The sequence below is a fragment of the Chlorocebus sabaeus genome, chromosome 23 (assembly GCF_047675955.1).
Source record: "Chlorocebus sabaeus isolate Y175 chromosome 23, mChlSab1.0.hap1, whole genome shotgun sequence".
Classification (NCBI taxonomy): domain Eukaryota; kingdom Metazoa; phylum Chordata; class Mammalia; order Primates; family Cercopithecidae; genus Chlorocebus; species Chlorocebus sabaeus.
Window position 1 is genome coordinate 12,342,016 of NC_132926.1, and position 17,109 is coordinate 12,359,124.

Genomic DNA, 17,109 nt, shown 5'->3' on the forward strand with positions numbered 1-17,109 from the left:
GCAACAAACTGGGTCAACTCTAAAAGGAGGAGAAGTGGGAGTAGGGGCTCAAGTCTTCTATTATCAGATTGGCCTGTGCTGGGTGTCGGGGGAAGGTGCTGGTTTGGAATGTGGGGGCCTGGTGTTCATTTTCATCCCGCTGTGAAAAGCCATCCCCTGAATTCAACATCAAATAAGAGAATCTTAGCACCATCCAGCATAGCATTGCTGCCTCGCACCATGCAACACCCAAGAGTGCAGTGCCCCAAATCTCTGTTCCAGGATGAACCTGCTCAGGTGTGATACAGGGTTGGAAGAGGGGCTGAAAAGCAAGGGACAGGAGGCCATGTGAATTTAGGCTGCCTCAGCCAGAGCCTAGCTTGGGGCAAGTGAACCATGGTGGGGGGAGAGGAAGGAGGGCAGGATGCTCCCCCTGCCAGCTCTGCTTTACCTGCCATGCAATCAGGTCCTTGAGGTGGGTCAGCTTGTCCTGGTCCTCAGGGTGGTCCCTGATGTACTCCTCAGTGAAGAAGGCCTGGGGAAGACAGACAGGAGGTCAGGGTTTCCTGTTCATTTGGCATTTCATAGCCAATCTCTTTGCCACTGGGTGAAGATTCAATTTGAGAGGGGCAAGGATGAGGTCACAGGCATGTGGATGGAACATAAGTGAGAGGTCTGGAGAGACCGACAATGTTTTATCTGCTTTGAGGTTCAGATCAGTACCCAGTGGGAATGGGCTGCAAACTCTGGGGAAGTCGTTCTCAAAGTCAGGTTCCTGAGCCAGTAGCAGCAGCAGTACTTTGGAACTTGTTAGAGATGCAAATTCTCTAGTCCCAGCCCAGACAGCCTGGATCAGAAACTCTGGGGGTGGGGTGAGGACCTGTGTGTCAGGAAGCACTGTAGGAGATTCTGATGCTCCTTTCAAGTTTGAGAACATTGCTCTGTGGAAAATAATTCAGTAAGGAATCTCATTGGGTGGGTGTTCCAGCTCACCTCATGGCATCCCTCTTTGCAAGTGACCCTGGCAGCCCCTTTCTGGGGCTCATGTCCTTAGTGTGTGCGCATGTATAAACAGACATATCCTATCACTGCTCAAGGTTGCACAAAGGGTTACCAATGATGATTGCATAGGTATCGGAGGGTAGCTGGAAGGATTGGTTAGGTGACTGGAATTATTGTCCCTGAATTACACTACTGTGTGGTATTCTTAGTTTTACATCAATTGATAACATAGGAAAGATAATAGGAAATTCATCAACAGATTTGTTAGAATGAGGAGTTCATTTTTCCTTCAGTGTCTGCTAGGTGAAAACCAAGTAAGAACTTTCTATTCTATTTCAATGCCAAGAAAAGCTGTCTCCTTACTGAGAAATGGGTATTTTCCTTCCAGTGGATAATGTGACTCACATAAGTGATGCTATCTCCCTTTTTGCCATGAACACCGGGAAGCTCAAAAATAAAATCTGTGGCTCAAATCTGTGGCTTCCTGGAGGGAACTTATGACCTTGATATCTAGATTATAGCTCCCCTCTTGGAGTTGATCTTTTAGTTTGTATGTCTTTTCACAGATTCTGAGTTTCATTTCTTTTCATTTGTACACATCATTTCACATCCTCTGTGGAAGAGGTGGGTTTATACAACTGGCATGTACTTTTATGGTCTGGCTCACACTCATCCCAGAGCCTTTCCTTAATAGAGCCACCTGAATCTGCCCAGTGAGATAAGGGGCTCTTATGACCCCTGCCCCTTCCTGCCCCTTCCTGCCCCAGCACAGGGTGTGGAAAGGAGGGTGGGAGGGAGACAGGAGCTTGCTAAGACATGAGGCTGTAGAAACACGAGGGCCAACCAAACTGAGGGTCCCTTTGGGGACAAGGACAGCCGAAGTAGGATAAGTGACATGTAGCTGCATCTGCCCCCTGGGTCCTCCCACCACTGCTCTGTTCACTGAGCTCCCGTGGACTTGGAGCACAGAAATCCTCACCTTCTCATACTTGGCGAAGCCTCCCATGACAGCAGGGTCCACAATCCCATTCAGGAGCATGGAGAGTGGGTTGATGGGGAGCGTCTCATCACTCTGATACTGGTTTATCATCATCAGGATCTTCTCATTGGCTGTGGACATGGTTTCTATGGCATTCTCCAGAGGACTAATTGTGGTCTGTTGAAAATGAGATCACCAGGAAGAAAAGGCCTTAGTTAAGTCACTTTAAAAACAGGTATTACTGGTATTGATTTCACTTGGGGTGGGAATTCAAATGAGGCAATGCTCGCTAAGGGGCTATAACAGAATCTTGTAATTACTGAGCTCTGGAGGCTGTCTGCTCTCTGGGGAGAGACAGGCTGGCTTTCTGCTTAGTGACAAAGGGATTTCTTTGGGGAGGCAGAAGCAGGAAACATCAGGTACTTGCTGAAGCTTCAGATGCTGAGTGTGCCCCAGAGAAGGTCTTCTCTTCTTATTATCTGGGTGAAACACACGCCAATTCAACCCTTTCAGTACTGGTTGGGCAGATACTATGTGTGAGTTACTGGCTAGAGAGATTAGAGCAGCTTGTGATGTGGGCACCCAGCCCGGCACATAGTAGGTCCTAAGACTGGTTGTTAGATGGGTCACTGTTCCAAGGTAGATTCACTTTAGTTGGGAAAATTAAGCTGAACACCTCTCCAACACCTCTTGGAAGGCAGAATAAACAGAGTGCCATCCAAAGCTAACTGGCAAAAAGTGCAGTTTGCAAGAGCATGAGATCTGGAGTAGAAACCTAAAGTAGAGGTCGGCAAACATTTTCTGTAAAAGGGCCAGATAGTAAATATTTTAGGATTTGCAGGCCAGATGGTGTCTGCTGCAACTACTCAACTCTGTTATTGTAGGGCAAAAGCACCTACAGGCAGTATGTAAATGAATGAGAATGCTGTTCCAATAAAACTGCAGAAATAGGTGATGGGTGGAATTTGGTCCATGGCCCATAGTTTGCTGACCCATGAACTAAACTGAAACAAACTAAATAAAAATCTTAAATTTGTTAAGACTTGTTTTGTGGTCTAACACATGATCTATACTGAAAAGTGTTCCATGTGCACCTCAGAAAAATGTGTATGCTGTTGCTGTGGGGTAGACTGTTCTATATATGTCTGTTAGGTCCACTGTGCTCTAAAATGTAGTTTCAGTTCAATGTTTTCTTATTATTTTTCTGGCTAAATGGTCAGTCCAATGTTGAAAAGTTGAAAAGGATATTGAAATACCCTACCATCATTATGTCTCCCTCCAGATCTCCTAATGTCTACTTTATATATTTCAGTGCTCCAACATTGGGTGTATATGTGTTTACAATTTTTATATCCTCTTGATGAACTGACCCCTTTGTCACTATAAAATGACCTTGTCTTTTTTTTTTTTTTTTTTTTTTACAGGTTTTCACTTAAAGTCTATTTTGTCTGAAATAAATATAGCTGCCCCTACACTCTTTTTAAAAGTTTTCATTTGCATGGAATGTATTTTTCCATCCCTTCACTCTCAGTCTATGAGTGTCTTTAAAGGTGAGGTAAGTCTCTTGTAGGCAACATATCAGATAGTTTGGCTCTGTATCCCCACCCAAATCTCATCTTGTAGCTCCCATAATTCTCACACGTTGTGGGAGGGACATAGTGGGAGATGATTGAATCATGGGGGTGGGTCTTTCCCAGGCTGTTCTTGTGATAGTGAACGGGTCTCATGAGATCTCATGGTTTTTTAAAAAAGGGAGTTTCCCTGCACAAGCTCTCTCTTTGCCTGCTGCCATCCACGAAAGAAGGGACGTGCTCCTCCCTGCCTTCCTCCATGGTTGTGAGGCCTCCCCAGCCATGTAGAACTGTAAGTCCAATAGACGTCTTTCTTTTGTAAGTTGCCTGGTCTCAGGTGTGCCTTCATCAGCAATGTGAAAACGGACTAATATACAATATCATTAGGTTGTTTTGTTGTTGTTCACTCTATGCCTTTTGATTATTGAATTTAATCCATTTACATTCAGTCATTATTAATAGGTAAGGACTTACTAATGCCATTCTGTTCATTGTTTTCTGGTTGTTTTATAGACTCTTTGTTCTTTTTTTCCTTTATTACATTCTTCCTTTGTGATTTGATGGCTCTCTGTAGTGATATGCTGTGGGTCTTTTACGTTTTGTACAACCTATTATAGGTTTTTGCTTTGTAGTTATCCTGAGGCTTACATAAAACATACATATAACTGGCTATTTAAAGCTGATTAACAACTTAACTTTGATCATATACACAAACTTCAATTTTACTCCCTCTCCTCCCATGTTTTATGTTTCAGATGTCACAATTTACATGAAAAATAATTTGTATCTTTAACAAACTATTAGAGATTTAGTTGTCCTTTTATATATTTTTTGCCTTTAAATCTTTATACTAGATAATCAATTTGCCCACCATCATCAAAGTATTAGCATGCTTTGGATTTGACAATGTACTTATTTTTTAGCAGTAAGTTTTATATTTTCATGTTTTCACATTACTAACTAGCATCCTCTTCCTTCAGCTTGAAGAACTACCTTTAGTATTTCTTGTAAGGCAGGTCGGTGCTTAACTCAGCTTTTGTTTGTCTGAGAAAGACTTTTGGGCCTCTTTGGATTTATCTTATGTGTTGTCCTTGGGGCTTTCTGGATCTAGATTTCTATTTTCTTTCCTAGATTTGGGAAGTTTTCTGTCATTTCTTTGGATACGTTCTCTGTTCATTTCTCCCTCTCTCTTATTTTAGTGCCTCAACAATGCGTGTGTTGTTACACTTGATGGTGTCCCATAATTCTCTTATACCAGCCTCGTTCTTTTTCATTCTCTTTTCTTTTTGCTCCTCAGGTTATATGATTTCCAGTGATTTGTCTTCAAGTTCACTAATCCTTTCTTCTGCTTGATCTAGTCTGCTATGGAACCCTTCTATGGCATTTTCCAGTTCAGTTATAATATTCCTAAGCTCTATGATTTCTGTTTGGTATACTTTATGCTTTTTCTTTGTTAGAATTCTCGGTTTGTTCTTGAATTGCTCTCCTGTCCTTGGTGAGAATCTCCATGAGCATTATTTAGATTCCCTGCTGAGTAAATCACGTCTTGACTCCACACATTTCAGTTTCTGGAGATTTATCTTTTTCCTTTACTTGGAATATATTGCCCTGTGTCTTCATTTTCCTTTGGTTTCTGTGTTGGTTTCTCTGCATTAGATAAGACAGTTCTCTCTCCCAGTCTTGTCAGACTGGCCTTGTGTAGAAGAAGGATCTGACCAATCCATCCAATCTGAAATGTTAGGGTTCCTCTCAAATCTCTGTTTGCCCAGACTGCTGTCTCTGTTTTTGGTAGACCCCTATTGCTTAGAACGTGCCACTTCCTGTCAGTCCCTGAGACAGGTAAGGCAGGGGCTAGACTCTCTAGATGTAGCTGAAAAGGTTGGAGTATTAAATGTGTGTTCCAGTTCCTTCCATCTTCATTGTGAAGCTGAGCATGGGTGATTAGCTCTCACTCTCTCTGCCCTAAGCTGGGGAGAGAATCTGTGGCAAGTGCCTACACTCAGGTTCAGGCTGCACCCTCTGATTCTGGGGATATAGTTGTTGAAATTGGACCCATTGTATATTCACTTCTTTTTGTGTGGTCTAGGGCCACTCAGGAAGACAAAATCCCATTGACTCCCAGAGCTACATCATTAAGAGGACTGTCCCTTGGGTGGGAGCTCTAGTGTGGCACTTGGTATGTGGCCAAACTTGTTGCAGGAAGAATGGACTGACCTGGATTTATCACTGGGTTGAGACAGAGGAAAGGCTTGTAAAGTGCCAACCTCTGGCTCTGGCTATTGGAGAGCTATTATTTGTTTGCCCTATTAGCTTCCTGATGCAAGATTGTTAGATGCCGGGCCATCAAGTAGCCACTGGAAGTGTGTGCCCCTTCCAGAAAGAAAATGGGAGCTGTTCATTTCTGCCCATTTTCTGCACTGCTCCAAGGGGATGTAACCCCTGGAAGTGTCTGTGCACCCATTTAAAACCATCTCTTTGTTCTGTGATCTAGGGAGACTTGCATACACCTGCTCCCTTCTGTTCCCAGAGCTAAGAGGTTTAGATGGAATCCTTTTAGAGATAGCTCTAAAAGTTGGGACACTCAATGCATAGCATAAACCTCATCTAGGGAGGAATGGGGGTTGCAATTTTTTAAGCCCTTTCTTTGCACCACTCTCAGGAAATGAAGCCCTAGAAGTGCTTTCATGCCTGTATAAAACTGCTGCTTTTTTTTTTCTCCTGTGGTCTTTGGAGATACACATATGCCAGTCCCCTCTGCTCCCAGAGCTAGGGTGTTTAGGATACAGCCCTCGGGTGGAAGTTGTAAAAGTTGGGAAACTCGATGTGTGGACAAACTCCTTCCAGGAGGGATTTATAAACCTGTCGTTATTGCTGGGGTGAGCCAGGAGGGAAGGCTTGAGAAGTGACAGCCTGCTTCTCAGGCTGCCAGTGGGTTAACATGTGTTTGCCCCTTAACTCCTCAGTGGAAGTTATGTAGAAGCCAGGCTGCCACGTAGCCACTGGAAGAGTGTGTCATACATGCCTTCTGGGGAGAAGCAGGGGGTTCCATTTATAAAAGACCCTTTACTATACTCTTCTCAGGGGATGGAATGCCTGAAAGTTCATGTGCACCCATATAAAACCACTGATTTTTTTCCTGTGGTCTAAAGAGACTTGCATGTGTCTAACTCTGCACAGTCTCAGAGTTGGTAAGTTAAGAGCCAACCAATGAAGAAACTCCAAATTAGAATGGTATATGTGAGGTCCAAGCCCTCCTCTCCACAGGGAGAGAAGATGAGTACTGGGAATTTCTTTCTCCATTTTATGGCACAGTGTCAGAGCAGGGTGCATGCCTGAGTGTGCCTCAGCTTTTCGTATCGATTCAATGTGGATGTTTACTCAGTGCCTGGTAGGTAGAAGTCCCTCACTTCATCTCTGAGTTTCTCTCAGAGGGAATTGATCCATGAGTAGATGTTTATCTGGTGCATTTGGGGGTAGAGGGAGAGCCAGGAGCTTCCTAGTCTGCTATGTTGCTAATTGTCTTCTTGGTCATCTTTTTAAACCGTTTCTGTGAAATTACGGCCTCCTTACTCCCTTACCCTGTGTCTGGATGTTTTTGAAGATGACTGATCTCTGCAGTGAGATCAGAGATCAGATCTCTGCCCTGGGAAATGACTGACTGACTCTCTCTCTTCCTCTCTCTCTCATATACACACACACATAGATACACATACACATGCATGCCCACACACCCTACACCTGCACATGCACACACATATAATGTTAATTGAAGGAGAACGCTGTCCAACTGGGCTGCAGCCATAGTCCTCCAAAGTGAAACCTACGGTCTAGTATCTGTCAAGTACACAGACCAACTCTGTGGGGGCTCTGAGGGGCCAAGGTGTAGACTGAGTTGTAAGGAAAATCTATCACCACTGCTTGGATTGAGCCCAGCGCCACACCTGCCTTTGAACAACAGCCTGCCATATCTGAAAGACTCAGGCTTTAAGACGAGTCATTAAAAATGGAAAGAACTATTGATTGGCTTTCCTCCTTGCTTTTGAAACTATTTTTAGATTCCCAAAGTATTATCCTCATTATAGCCATTAGGAACAGAGAATGAGAATGAAAATAATTTTGGTTTCTCGCCTATGGGCATTTGTGTAAACCAAATATGTAACTTTCAGATCATTACAGGAGTTATACAGTTGGTGGGAGGCCTAGATTTCAGAAGCTAAACCTACAGTTTAGCTAATAACAGGAATAAAAGTAATGATCATGATAATGAGGATGACTTCACTGATCTATTGCCTCCCGTGTGCCATCCCATGCTGGCCACATTACACCCATGCGCATTTCATTGCCCCAAGAATAAGTTAAGTCACTTATCCCCGAGCCCCGGGGCAGAGCTGGAAAGAGAACTCAGGTATTTCTGATTGCAAAGGCAGGCCTCCTCCACTACATGTGAATCAAGCTTTGATACTACACTTGCCATCAATGGGCTGTTGGGACTTAGTCTAGCCCTCAAATCTCTGGTCTTTTCCCTAAGCTGAGCCTCAGTTTCTCTATCAACATAGTAACCCTTGCCAGGCTTGCTGTGAAGGGAAAATGAATTATTAGGGGAGGGTGCTTTGGAAAAAAATGTAAAAGTGTGTGTGGATGGGTGAGGGAACATAAGATGAAAGTGATCTTGATCCCTGGCAATTAGGTGGCATTTCATTTATTTATTTGTTTATTTTTTAGATGGAATCTTGCTCTGTTGCCTGGGCTGGAGTGCAATGGCATGATATCGGCTCACCGCAACCTCCGCCTCCTGGGTTCAAGCGATTCTTCTGCCTCAGCCTCCTGAGTAGTTGGGATTACAGGCACATGCCACCATGCCCAGCTAATTTTTGTATTTTTAGTAGAGACAGGGTTTCACCATGTTGGTCAGGCTGGTCTTGAACTCCTGACCTTGTGATCCACCCACCTGGGCCTCCCAAAGTGCTGGGATTGCAGGCATAAGCCACCACGCCCTGCCCAGCATTTCATATGTTTCAAAGCCATTTTACCAATATCCCCTTCTTAAATCTAGCCAGGAATCCTATGAGCCACACAGGACAGGTGCTCTCATGACCTCTGAGTTCTGCCACAATTGCTTTGGCAGTTCACATCCCATTGCTGGGCCTCATTTTCTCATATACAAAATAACGCAGGTAGACAAGAACCAGAAAGAACCAGGACAAAAAACTTGGAGAACTACAAGCCAAACCAGATGGCAGAGGTCTGTCACTTAGCTAGCACATTGATTCTAACCTTTAAAAATGTAATTCAACAGAGATGGAGGAGGGGGCTGTTGCTACTGCACTTTGCCACAGCCCTTACTAGGCTATGAAGGTATTCCAGTTTATAGCTTTTGGACTAAAGGACACCTAAGGTCCCTTTAAGCTCTAAAGTTCCATCATTTTGCGATTCCTATTTATAGATGATGAAAACTAAGAGCCAGAGATATGCAATCCTTATCTAACATGTATAACTCATTAGTGACCAAGTTGAATTTGGATCTCTGACCCCTAGATCAGGGCTCCTTGTAAAAACTCCATTTCTCAGGGCCAAGAACAACAAAAAAATAAAACCCCAATAAGCAGAACTTATACTTGAAGCTCATCAGAAAATGCCTCTCTATATAGACATTACTGTAATGATGACAATTTATGGAGGAAATAACTGAGAACAAGATAAAATTCATATAACACCAAAACAATCTTTGGAAATGAAGTCACTTACAAGACCATTAAACTTTTGTATCTGAGACACCCTGAAATTCCTGCTAACTCATCTGAGAGAGGCCATTAAAGATAAATTCACTCTGGCCAACTTTTTGAAGGTTTCCCCAATGCCTTCTATGAAAAGGCATCAGGATAAAAGAAACAAGCCAAAATCTTGACTATTTCTTTCCTAACTTCAAAATGCTGAGTTTATAAAATAAGGTAACCAGTTTAGACATTATGGGTATCTGCATATTGATTGACTGATTAATTTATGTAAGTATTCTTTAGTTAGCATCAGCTGTGGGCCAGGGACTATGTTTAGCACTTGGAGGTATGGCAGAAAATAAAATAGACAAAATACCTGTCTTCTTGGAATTTATATTCTAGTGCAGCTTATAGTCTAATGTTACATTAATATTCTCTTAATACTAAAAATAAACAAGAAAATTGTGTAGTCTATTAGGAGATAAGTGCTTTGAGCTGACACACAGTAGCTGAGGGAATGGGAAGTACAGGGATGGGCTCTCTCAGTTTGTTACAGTTTGGCAGGAATGACTGCAGAAGAGACGCCTTGCTGAGCACCACCAGGTGACAGGGCTCAGTCAGGGCTAATGGGCAGAGGCTACAGATTGGTAGAAAGTTTCTGATTCCTTACCTCCTAAATAGGGCTAATAATAGTATGTACCTCACAGGGGCCTATGAGAATTAAATGAGATATTGCTATAAACCTCTGACACAGCACCTGGGGCACTTGTTAAAACTTATCATGTGCCATGAAGCAAGGGCACAGACACTTCCTTCCTTTTGGGGGTACTACTTGCTGGGGTGGGCTGGGGTGGGCTTCTTTTTCTTTTTCTTAAGGATAAAAAGATAAAGAGTCCAAGCCAGGTACCTGACAGGGGAGGTTAAAGTCATACCTTATCTCTTTTACTAACCTTGAACAATGCACTAATTAACTCTGCCTCTCAGTTCCCACATCTGTAAAATGGGAAGAATAATAATGTCTACCTCACAGGGTTGCTGAGGGGTTGAAATGAGATCATGCATATGAACATTTGAGCCCATACTCACAACCATGTTTTTGCTCTCACCATCATTGTTATACCCTTCCAAGGTCTAAGTCATCCCTATAAAAAGGAGGCAAAAGGGCTACTGAGCTGCTGGGTTCACTGAAAAGAGAGGGTCATTAAGGGTAGAAGTGACTATCTCAATGCTATCGTCTGATACAATAGCCTGAAAACGCAAGTCAGACCACGTCCCTCCTCTGCTCGTGGCTCTGTGTCACTCAGTGGGAAAGTCAAAGTCCTTATGGTGGTCTACAAGGTCCTACGTGATCTGGTATCAGACGACTGCTACTCACCCTCACTTGTTCTGGTCTGGACACAAGCATACTCTGGCCCCAGGACCTTTGCACTTGCTGTCCCCTCTGCTGGAATGTCTCTCTCTTCAATGTCAGCATGGACCCCTTCCTCATTTCCTCCAGACCTCTCCTCAATAGCCAATATAGAGGGAAGCATTCTCTGATTATCCTACTTAAAATAGCAGTCCCTCATCCATCACCCTTCTGCTTTAATTGTTTCCATCACAGTTATCATCATCTATCATATATTTACTTTGCCTTTTTAGTCCTCTTTCCCACTAGAATGGAAGCTCCATTGCAGAATCTCTAGGTCTTAAAACAGTGCCTAACATGTTAGGTGCACATTAAGTATTTTCTGAATGAATAAATAAATAAATAAATAAGACATCCTAAATATGTCCATTTATAAAGTTTCCTCACAACCACAATGACCATTCCTCTGTATCTTGGGGACTGCAAGATCTTTAGCTGTCTGAGGACATGGAGACCCTAAGCTGTGCTGAGAAGCAAAATAGGTGTTTATCTGCACAAGGGAGTTCAAACATTTGGATTCTAGCCAAATGGATTTCTCTCTTCTGAGCCTCGGTTTGTCCAACTATAAAATGGGTTCATATTGGGCTACTGCACAGGTACCCCCAAGGGGGTACTGTGATGAGAGGAGTATTGGGGGGATGGAGATGATTGTCCATCCTCTGCGACACCCCACCCGCCCAACAGAAGCTCCCCATTCACCAGCTTTATTACTGGAGGCCATGGAAAGTTTCATTTGCAGGGAACAAAAAGGTTATCTGACACTTAAAAAAAAAATCTGAAAGGCATTATTCTGAATGCTGCCTGCATGGGAATTCTGGGACTCACACAGCACCTTCAAAGAAAAACATGTCTCCTTTTTAAAGTCAAAGGGGCCTTCAGAGACTGGTTGTGCCCTGCGCATCAGAGGAGGGGTGGCACTGCCATGAATGTCCCAGACTCACCTGCGACATGTGTACCACCTCAAACCAGCGCAGGATCCCTGGCAGCTTGTATGCGGTCACGAAGGAGGTTCTCTCAATCCACATGGACTGTCCATGGGCAGGGGGTGGCAAAGGCGGGAAAGCAACAAACACGTTTATGAAACCTGGGTATCAGAGAAGCTTGGCAGAAACCCAGCCAGGTCCCCAGGCCTCCCAGCTACCCAAAAGCAGAATAAATATTGCAAGACCCAGAAACACGCTCTCACCTTACCCTTAAGAATTCTTTCCCAACATAAACTGTAAGCTCTCCCTGGACTTAGGCCAAGTAAATTTTAACCTGGGTTTATTAGCAGTCTGAATTTTTAGGCAATATTGAATGTATCCATTTGTTTTCTCGGGGGAGGGTTCCCAGTGTTCATTAGATTCTCAAAGAGGCAGTGGCTCCAAAAATATTAAGAATTACAGTCCAAGCCAAAGAGCTGAGACTTGGAGACACCTCCTTATTCCAGTCTTGTTTGAATCCTAGCTGGACACACACAGAAGAGACTAGCACTCAGGGGACAGCCATGACTAAATTGCTGTGACCTCTTACTGGTGTTTGCTGGAAGGTTTGATTTTATCAACACTCCTTCTTAGCCTGAGGGTTTCTACCTGCTGGCAATGCCTGAATGCCCTGTGGTTGAAAAGGTGCCTCTGATATGAGGCCCGCATTCTGTATTAAAGGGAAAAAGGCTCAAGAAATAAGGACACAGGCCCTAATGGAAGAGACTGGGGAATAGACGTCATGGTATCCATGGAGGTTAGCTTTATTTTCTCTGGCTTTGGATCAAGTTCCTTCCCATTCTGAGGTTGGCTGATGCATGCTCTGGTTCCTCCAGGTGGCCCCAGGGAATGATCAAGAGTAGGGAAGATACTCACGGCAAACTCATTCTCTGGGTCTACGGTTCCCCTGCGCACAGGCCGGGAGTAGTGGAACCTTTGCACGTAGTTGGATTTGTAGAAGCTGAAAGACAGGAAGAGGCTGAGGCTCCTGGTAGCCATGGCCGGCTGCTGACACCTGATCTGACCCTGCACTGTCCAGGGAGGCTCATTACAGTAAACTTCAGGCCTAGTAGAGTCCCTTGTGGTGGCATTTAAAATCAAGGTCTGTGCTCTGGGCTCCATAAGAGTGACTTTTGCACAGGCTTTCCTGACAAGGCAATTTAGAAGGTAGACTGGTCTTATGCCCCTTTGAGAACATAGTACCCCTAGAGTATCCAGGCAATTGGAATTCTAACACTGATGGCCTAGGTCACGATTTCCTGTGATCCGCAACAAAGGAGCTGAGGTCTGAGCCTAATTTCCCAGGGGTGTCCTCAAAGGATTTCTTTAGGTGTCCCAGCCAAACCCCTAAATCAGTCTTCTTGAATCCTTGGTGAGATTCTAACATCAGGGCCAGCAGAACACTGTGCTAGCTGCATAGTTATTGTCCCCTGCTCATGGGTGCCTGTCTGAGAAGGTGAGAAGGTGAGGGGAGGCTGAGACCCAAGCTGAGCTCCACGTGCTCTGCTGTGGCACTTCATGAGGCTGCTGGGAGGGGCTGCCTGTCCCTAAAGGGTCCTTCATCTTGCAAAGCAGATCCTGTTTCTGACTGTCCCACCCAGAGGGGAGGACCTACTTTAAGACACTCAAGTGCTCCATTAGAACTTGGGCAGGGGGTGGGGGGAATGAGCTGGGCAGCTGGGAGGCATACAGCCTTGGGTCCCTCAGAGGCCCCACCTTGTGGCCTCATCAGTGACTTTGCAATCTGATCCAGAACAGGTGGACATCAGCCTTCATGGCACTTCCTCTAGTGTACCTTTATCAGAGCCGGAACACACCATTGTCAATGTACAACCTTCACACATGCTGAGAAGACGTCCCTCTGGGAGCATGTGCTCAGCATGGCCAAGGTCCCCTGTCTCCACCCTGCCTATCACTTGCCCAGTCACACTCTGTTTGTGGACTCCCTGGGGCCACTCTGAGATCAACCTGAGCAACAAATAGGCTGAGTGCATCCAGTTGAGCAAATGCTCAATGCTTGCTGAGGATTTGCTGAGCCATAACCCTGGCCCTCCCATCCTTCCTGGCTTCAGCCTTGTCAGGGGCAGAGCCCAGCTAATTGGAGGGTGATTCTTTGCCCAAGAGGAAAAGGGGGGAACAAACTGGCTAAGATGGAGAAGGAACTAGAAAGACACTGGGGTCTGTTCTGCCACCAGCCCAGTTTGGTGGTCCCAATGGGTTCTCTTCCCCATCCTTCTTCCCTGTGGACAATGAGTCTTACTTTATAATCTGGTCAGGCACTGGCTTATTCTTGAACCTGGGGTGTTCATCTAAGACAGGCTGGACAGTGAAGCACTGGATGTCTGAAATCCATGTAGTTAAGGACTTATATCTGTTGGCTGCAGGGACAGTTTTAAGTATAGCTGGTCCTTGCTGAGACCTTCCAGGCCAGCCTTTATGGAGCCACATTTTTACTGAATGATGAACCTCAGGTTGCTGGCTGCCCACTAGGCACTAATGACTAGTTAGTTACTGAGGTCCTTATCAGTGCTGTCACCTTGCAACCTTATGCCAGGGCTCAGCCCCTATAAACAGAGTTGGCTAGTGGTGTTTAATTATCATCATTGCTATATTATCATGAATAATAATACCATTGAATGAATTTATAGCTCTCAAATCAATTGCAGAGTACATCTCCTCATGATTTCATTTGATCTTCTCAATTCCACTGAGTGCATTATTAACCTAAATTGTCCCCTTTGAGGCCAGAGAAGCCAGGCCACTTGTTGAAGGTCACACAACTTGTAAGAACAGATCCAAGTTTGTATTCAGGTCCTTTAACTCTAAGCTCAGAATTCTTTCACTGTGGACTCGCTACTCAAAGGTGACCCTCTGACCAGTAGTATCAGCATCACCTGTAAGTTTGTTAGAAGTGGAGACTCTGGACTATCTGAGAACCAACTGAGTCCAGATCTGTGAAAGATCCTTGGGTGATACATATGCATGCTAAAGTTTGAGAAGCACTGCTATAGAATATGCAAATAAATGTCATTTTGCACTCCAACTCTGAAAATTTGAAAGCAACTCCCTGCAGCAGGATGGTAAGGAGCTGTGTTCAGACTCAGTGGAAAAGAGTCTCATGGTGGATGAGTGATGTCTGCAACAGGCATAGATACTGGAGAGGCACTATGTGGGTCAGACCCTTGTCATGCCTCTTCTAGATCTGTCTTTAGTCCTTTTAAGCTGACAATATGGCAAACTGGATGAACAAAGTCAGCGGTCACTGGTCCCACTCCTGACCCTCTTCCCTTTCCCTACCTCCCATTTCTTCTTTACCCACATCTTTTATCTAGGTATTCAAGGTCTTTTCCCTCTATTCTACCCAATGACCACCATGACTCCAAAAAAATCTTCACCTGGGCCTGACATGTCTGCCAACTAAGGAATCAAGAACTCTTCCGGCTAGCATTCAAAGCTAGGCCAACACGGCCTTCACCCATTTTTTCATCATTATCTGGATATCCAATGGATCCTACTACTCCCTTTCCTTGGAACCTTTTCCCTCATCAGCATCCCTCTCTTGTGAGCCCTTTGGACAGATGTCAAACACCACAGTCCATGGAAACAAAATTCACCCCCCAGTTGGGAATTGTTTTCTTTCCTTTGGCTTTCCACAGCCTTCGTCTGTGCTTCTCTTAGGATATACCCTCCAGCTCCCTGTCGGCTTCCTCCTCCCCCTAGCCCACCGCACACCCTCCATTCCTGCCCAGATTGTGAGCTTCTTCACGGCAGAGACTATGGTTCTTTCACACATAAGAAATGACTAAAACTAGTTCCAGATTAAATTGAATTGCCTCTCTCTGATGAACTTACTCTATACTAATATGTTAGGGTTTTCATTGATTTACTTCTGATGCCTGTTTCTGCCTTAAATAGATTTCTCTTCATAAGAGAGGAAAACGTTTAACACGAATGAATAAATCTCAGTGAAAGTATTTCTACGATTTTCAGGAAAACCCTTTTCTTTCTCAAGCCATGTGGCCAACAGCCTGCTCTGGGAAGAAAATCACTCTGGATTAAGTCTAGGGCAGGGGTTGGCAAACTATGGTCCTGTGGTCAAATCTGGTTCACTGCCTGTTTTTGTAAGGCCCAGAGGCTAAGAACAGTTTTCAATGGAGGGAAAAAGAGTATTTTGTAACATGTGAAAATGATAGAAAGTTCAAATTTTAGTGTCCATAGAGTTTTATTGGAACACAGCAATACCTGTGCCTTTTTGGGTTTTCAGTGGCTGCTCTCCCACTACAACAGCAGAGCTGAGCCGTTGTGACAGAGACTGCATGGCCACAAACACTAAAATACTGCCCATCTGACCCCTTCCCGAAAGTTTGCAGACCCCTGTTTTAGAGAAGGTTCTAGGTCATGTTTACTGATCTTGGCCACTGGTCGTGGCCCAAGAGGAGAATCCAAACCTGACCTGGGGAAGTCTGTGACGCGAGTCCCCTGAAGTTGTGCCAGGAGGATGGCTGGTGAGGTTGTTATACCACATGCTGAATGTATGAGTGGAGCTGGGGCCCCAGAGGGCTGGGCAACTGCAGACCCCCTGCAAAGAGACTTTGGCTTTCAACGATCATTCCCTACTTGGATACCTAAGTGAGAAATGAGATCTGTCACCCTCTCAGACTGCTTATCAGCTTTTTCGCAAGTGAAGGCAAGAGAAGAGAGCATTAAGAACTCAATATTTTGTCAAAAAGCAGGCCTGGGTTCCAATCCCAGCTCCATCACTTCCTAGTTGTGACCTTGTGCAAGCTGCTTAAATTCTGTGAGCCTCAGTTTTCCTATTAGCAAAATGCAGAAGGCAATAATACCTAATTTGTAGAAGTATTGGAGGGTAAAACCACAATGCATGTAAAATGCCTAGTACGTGGTAAACAGTTAATAAAGAGAATGCTGTTCATCAATCTTTTACAAAAGGATGGTGTACCAGAACATAGGTTTTCAGACAGACAGCTCGTGAGGTTTAAGTACTGGTTCCATCACTAACTAGCTTTGTAACCTTAGGCAAACCACTTTACGTCTCTGCCCCACATATTTCTTCTCCATGAAATAGGGAAAATCAACACTCCCCTTAGAGGGTTTTATAGGATATAAAGCCCTCAGTTCCATGAAAAGGACAGTTAGCAAATAATAGCCCTTCCCCTTTTCTTTTGTACCTGCCTCCTGGCACTGAACCAGGGGAGAGCTATGTCCCAGGAACACGTACGCTCTCCCTAGCCTCATGTTAAAAGGCCACAGAGCTGTTCAATCCCAGGAGGTCCACTTAGAAAGGCCTTAGAACTAATCCCATGTCTCGCCTATAACCAGACTCATATTTGTAACTAGCCCAGCCCACCACCAGTTGCATTTCCTCCTGCAAATAACCACAGTAGAGCAGGTATGCAGGGCAGGCAAGCATAATGAAAAGGTTACAGATGAATATTTACCACTGGAGAGAAGAATATTTGGATTAAAGTACAGC

The 17,109-nt window shown here is 44.5% G+C and overlaps 1 protein-coding gene across 3 annotated transcripts in view; it reads right to left on the reverse strand.

Moving 5' to 3' along the window:
- The window catches only part of DOCK2 (dedicator of cytokinesis 2), a 433,393-nt gene that overhangs the window by 13,886 nt on the left and 402,398 nt on the right, over positions 1-17,109 (reverse strand). For all 3 annotated transcript variants that reach the window (XM_008015269.3, XM_073010528.1, XM_008015268.3), the window contains 5 exons: positions 13,876-13,957; positions 12,492-12,576; positions 11,595-11,681; positions 1,961-2,137; positions 431-514 (listed from right to left, as the gene is read on the reverse strand). In XM_008015269.3, the coding sequence (XP_008013460.2) occupies positions 431-514; positions 1,961-2,137; positions 11,595-11,681; positions 12,492-12,576; positions 13,876-13,957 (515 nt within the window). The remainder of the gene's footprint in view (positions 1-430; positions 515-1,960; positions 2,138-11,594; positions 11,682-12,491; positions 12,577-13,875; positions 13,958-17,109) is intronic.